This window comes from Arachis ipaensis, chromosome B05, assembly GCF_000816755.2.
Source record: "Arachis ipaensis cultivar K30076 chromosome B05, Araip1.1, whole genome shotgun sequence".
Taxonomy (NCBI): Eukaryota; Viridiplantae; Streptophyta; class Magnoliopsida; order Fabales; family Fabaceae; genus Arachis; species Arachis ipaensis.
This window is the reverse complement of record NC_029789.2, coordinates 136241024-136246572: the sequence shown is the minus strand read 5'-3', so window position 1 is coordinate 136246572 and position 5549 is coordinate 136241024. Positions and strand designations below refer to the sequence as shown.

The 5549-nt window shown below is 33.0% G+C and overlaps 1 protein-coding gene across 3 annotated transcripts in view; it reads left to right on the top strand.

Moving 5' to 3' along the window:
• Positions 1–4322, top strand: part of LOC107644343 (fe-S cluster assembly factor HCF101, chloroplastic) — a 5731-nt gene extending 1409 nt beyond the window's left edge. For 2 of the 3 annotated variants that reach the window (XM_016348182.2, XM_016348181.2), the window contains exons 5-15: positions 46–201; positions 542–685; positions 772–914; positions 1004–1073; positions 1372–1467; positions 1596–1685; positions 1793–1846; positions 2149–2272; positions 2826–2950; positions 3444–3566; positions 3940–4322. In XM_016348182.2, coding sequence (XP_016203668.1) covers positions 46–201; positions 542–685; positions 772–914; positions 1004–1073; positions 1372–1467; positions 1596–1685; positions 1793–1846; positions 2149–2272; positions 2826–2950; positions 3444–3566; positions 3940–4011 — 1197 coding nt within the window. In that variant the 3' untranslated portion in view covers positions 4012–4322. Of the gene's footprint in view, positions 1–45; positions 202–541; positions 686–771; positions 915–1003; positions 1074–1371; positions 1468–1595; positions 1686–1792; positions 1847–2148; positions 2273–2542; positions 2719–2825; positions 2951–3443; positions 3567–3939 lie in introns of those variants that run through there. The other variant, XM_021102917.1, reaches the window with a different exon arrangement.

Here is a 5549-nt window from a genome sequence, read left to right as displayed (position 1 = left end):
AGTCTGGTCTCTTTTAGGGACTAATTGATTGTATATTTATGGCAGTTTGAGGAGAAAGCAAACGAAGTGGTGACGAATCTCCCTTGGGTAAAAAATGTAAAAGTCACAATGTCCGCACAGCCAGCAAGACCTCTATTTGCAGAGCAACTTCCCGCAGGTCTACAGACAATTTCAAGTATTGTGGCTGTGTCCAGTTGCAAGGTTGATCTTTTTGGAAGGTTTTTTCTTCATCATATGTTGGTCTTGTTATATTATTTGCCATAGTTGAGGTTTTTTCTTCTCAACCTTTTTCCTTCAATTTTCTTTTTGTAATTCTTCACGTTTGGTTTAACATATGACACCTGAAACTTTTCCTTTCTTTTTAAACATATGAGTATTGTTTCTATTGAATGTATCTGAAGAAATTTAAAAAAAATACTACCAAGTACCAATTATACTGTTTCAAATAGGTTTGAAGCTGAACTTTAGTTAGTTAGAAGTATGATTGAATCTATTCACTTTTGGTTCGCATCAGTAATACCTTTCATGTCAAAATTTGTAGGGAGGAGTTGGCAAATCAACTGTAGCTGTAAACCTTGCTTACACTTTGGCTGATATGGGTGCTAGAGTTGGTATATTTGATGCTGATGTTTATGGTCCAAGCTTACCAACAATGGTCTCTCCTGAAAACCGATTGCTAGAAATGGTAATATATGATGAATCAATTGGTTTGGTTGTTAGTATAGTTTGACTGATTTATTGCGCACATAATTGTTGAGCATTTTGCTGCAGAATCCGGAGAAGAGGACCATAATTCCAACTGAATACTTGGGGGTGAAGCTGGTCTCTTTCGGATTTGCTGGACAAGGACGTGCGATAATGCGTGGCCCAATGGTTTCTGGAGTCATTAACCAACTTTTGACTACTACGGAGTGGTATACATTTCTAAAAGGCAGAAAACAAATTCTGCTAAACATTAAATGAGTTCTGCTTGATTTGTGATATTAATTTTTGTACAATATAGGGGCGAGCTCGATTACCTTATTATTGACATGCCTCCTGGAACTGGAGATATTCAACTCACTTTATGCCAGGTTCTGCTCTAGACTAAGATATTCTTTGTTATATTTCATTCTCTTATCAGTAGATTGATTCTTCCATCTAATTTTATGTTGCATTGCATTGCTCATGGCTTACACCGAACCGGCTTGAAGCTGGTTTGATTGTAGATCGAGTTGACATTTGAGCCAGCTTGATCTTTGGGCTGAAATCCGACCAGCCCAACGATGTTTGACTTATGAAGCTTGTATAGTGTATATCCCCATAGTTATTTGCCAAAATATGTGTGATTTCCAATCATCATTTGATTTGACTTTGGTCGTATCACTCCAGATAGTTCCATTAACTGCTGCTGTAATTGTTACCACTCCTCAAAAGCTGTCATTCATTGATGTTGCAAAAGGAGTTCGGATGTTTTCAAAGCTAAAGGTGATATTTCTATCACTCAATGGCGTAACTGTTCCAATTTGTTATTTTCTTACTCATGCTTGAAACTGATTGTTTTAAATTTAAAAAATGCGATACTAACATGTATATTTTGTATGTTTACAAATAAGGTGCCTTGCGTTGCTGTTGTGGAAAACATGTGTCATTTTGATGCTGATGGAAAGCGATATTACCCGTTTGGTAGAGGTTCAGGTTCTCAGGCACGGACAACGTTATTTAATTGTTTATCCTTTATTTGTTTCAATATAGAACATTAAAAATTACCTTTTGTATGTGGCACATATTGATGGTTTGGTCATATATGCAGGTTGTTCAGCAGTTTGGAATACCTCATCTGTTTGATATGCCTATTAGACCAACTGTATGTCTCATGTTACGCCATTGTTCACTCTTGAAATTATTCTTCTCTGCATCTGCATGATAAATTGTGTTATTATGCCTACTGCTGCTACTTTTCAACAAGTTCTGTTGTGGTACAAGTGTAATCAGAATAAACATACCAAGACCATGTTAAACTTTTATAATGAATATCTACCTTATCTTGACTTTGATATTTCTTTATATTCTAAGATATGGTATTGATATTACTGATAATGATATATTAGACATGGTATATTGTTTACTGCAAACTAAGGCTGTTTATTACAATAATGACTGTAACAGCTTTCTGCTTCTGGAGATAGTGGAATGCCCGAAGTGGTGGCTGATCCTCAAGGCGAAGCGTCCAAGATATTCCAAGATCTAGGAGTGTGTGTAGTGCAGCAATGTGCTAAGATACGCCAACAAGGTATTATATTACTCCTTTTTAATAATTGAAGACTGAAAATGTATCTTATAGAACCTGTTAATTACAAGATACCAAAGCCATTCTTCGCTTGTCTATAGTATAACAACAACTACTAAGTCTTGTTCACTTGTATATAACTGGCTCTAAGTTCACTGATCCGTTTGTGGTAGTTGAAATGTTTAATACCTTTTATGATACTAGACAACGTTATAGAGCATATAAATGCAAATTTTTGTGACTCCCAACACTTGCTTTTGATGATTTTCGCAGAAACATTATGCACTTTTCGCTTTAAGCATGAGTGAACATAATGCATTTATTTTTGGAAACTTGACATAAACCAACCCTGTTTGATATGGTGCAGTTAAAATAGTTTGTGTGAGGTATCTGTGTTAGAGCATTTCAAAAAGTTGTTGGTTAAGTATGATATGTAGGAACTTTTAGATATAAATATGATATATATATTTGAGTGGCAAGATTGCCTTTATATTTTTAAATTCTGATTAAGCATTTCTACTTTCTCTTAGCTGAAAACATTATATTTTGAATTCAGTTTCAACAGCTGTCACCTATGATGGATCAATCAAGGCAATCAAAGTGAAGGTACCAGATTCAGATGAGGAATTCTTCCTGCATCCTGCGACGGTGAGACGGAACGACCGATCTGCTCAGAGTGTGGTATGTGGATATTTAAGAGTTTTGTTTGATTCAAAGATTAAAATTGAGTTACAGTTAACAATGCATAACTTGGATTCTGTATTGTTAACATTAGTATGCATGATGATGATGCATAAAGTCAGAAAGAATGAAAACAAAATATGGTTATAAAGCAAATAAAATTTAGAGCAGTTTACTTCTTTATGCTTATGTGGCATTTTTGCCACAACAATTCGGTTAGTAAAAGCTATTTCCTTTTGACCTGCAAAGTCAAGAGAAAAGTTCAAAACGGAAGCTTATACATATATATGAGCTGATCTTGAATTCAAAGAGATTAGTTATTGGGACTAGATAGTTGTTACAGAAAGTCAACACCAGCTACATTGAATACCTGATAATTAAGCTATAAAGCAGACAAAAAATGTTGCTTTCTTAGAAGAAAAGTCAACACCATTACTACACTCATGTTGCATGGTTTGCAAGTCATTTCAATTTTGGTATGCAATGATTGCAGGATGAATGGACTGGGGAGCAGAAACTGCAATACACCGATGTTCCTGAAGATATTGAACCCGAAGAAATTCGACCAATGGGAAACTACGCTGTTTCAATAACTTGGCCTGATGGATTTAGTCAGGTGATATAAATGTTAGAATTGAAAATAAAAAGATAGCTTTGAACTATATACTGTTAACATATCAGTTGTTAAGGCTTTGACTCTGCATTTTGCTGGTTAATTTGGTAACTAGAGCCTTTAATTCCTGGCTTATGCACAAGAATTTGTCCACTAATTTGGTGTATCAAAATTTATGTATCCATACATAAACTATGTCTAGATACGATGGAATTTATTTTGATACACCATGTTTATCTATTCAACAGTGGAAAACTAGGATTATGTAGCAACTAGCAACCAAACAGTTCTGAATACATACCACCATTCTTAATTATTTCATATGAAGCAATTATGTTCCGTTATTAATTTTTTGACTCCTGCATTGTGAATGCAGATTGCGCCATATGATCAGCTGCAGACAATCGAACGGCTAGTCGACATTGTTTCGCCAACTGTACATGCATGATAATATTGGCCATTGAAAACATCACAAGGATTGCATTAATGTGCTTGTAATTGGTGGAGTTATGCATGTAATAGCCTCAATTTTCGTTCAATTCTCCTCCATATACTAGGCATATTGGTAGAGTTTGATAGATTATTCTGTAATTTAATAGCTTGGCCTTGAGGCTCACTAAACTCCTCAAGCTTTTTGTTACTTGTTCCACTGAGTAAAGCATTCATTTGCAAGTGACAGTTTACTCACTTTTTATATCGAAGTTGTAAGGCTAATACATAATAGAAGTTATAAATTAAATGGTAAGTAATGTCTTATTTTACAAATCTCTTCACTTTAGGATCTTTTTCCTTTTTCGTACTATTCTGACTTTCTAATAGAAAGTAAGCAATGAATTTCAGCTTCATATCCATCAAATATCTATTACATTTCTTTTACCTCCAAAAAATAACCGTATGTATGTGTAAACTAAAGAAAATTGAGTTTAATTTAAAGTTTTGATAAGAGTTTAAGTAGCAAACTTCTTAACAAAATTTGCTAGTGTCGTTTTTACACCAAGCGATTGGCATAAGTTTGAACATTTTGGTAAAGAGGATGAATGATAAAATGGAGTCAAGGTTCTAATTCTAAGCCCTTTTTACCGTTATACACTTCATGTTCCATGTTTCTCAGTCTTAAAATGAAAGAACCCCTCTAGCAAGCATGCTTTGTCAATATCATCTACTAAAGGCAATTATATTTGAGCATTTTGGAGATCTAATAAAGAGTACAGGTATTATTAGAAGTGTTCATGGGCCGGGAAAGGCCAATAGGTCTATTTTGATCCGACCCGAAGTGGTCCAAAATAAGTCGGGTTAAACCAGATCGATATAATATAAAATTAGTATATACAAATTTGTAACTATTATACACTAAATAAATAAAATTTTACTTTTAAAAATTAAATTTAACAAATATTAGATCGGACTGGATGACTCAGCATAATTTGAATTCGATCCAAAAATAATACCAGATAAAAATGACAAATTAAAATTCGACAAAGTGCTTGTTTGGGCGCTATTATTTTGATAAAAAAATTCTTTTTTCAATAAAAAAAGATCTTTTTTTAGCGTATTTGGCAAATTTCTAATAGTAAAAATAAAACACTAGAAAAATAAAATTTTTTTTTGAGAAGCTGTAATTTACATCTTTTTTTAAAAGATTTTTTTCTTAAAAAAAAGATATTTTTCATGTAATAAATAAACAAAAAAGTACTTTTATATCATTATACCCAAACATAATTGATAAATAAAAAGATTTTTTTGTATGAAATACCCAAACATAAAATTACTTTTACTTTTTCATAAGATTTTTTTTAAAAAAATAACTCAAAATAAAATTTTTTCTTAAAAGTTCACTCAAACAAGCCCAAAATATACTTTGGATCCAGACCGAAAAAAAATTCTCTGTGTCTGGATCTTGAACACCCCTACAACACCGATTACTTCATAATTGTTCTTATTTATAAAAGAAATACAAATTTCAAAATGAACATTTTAAAATAGAAA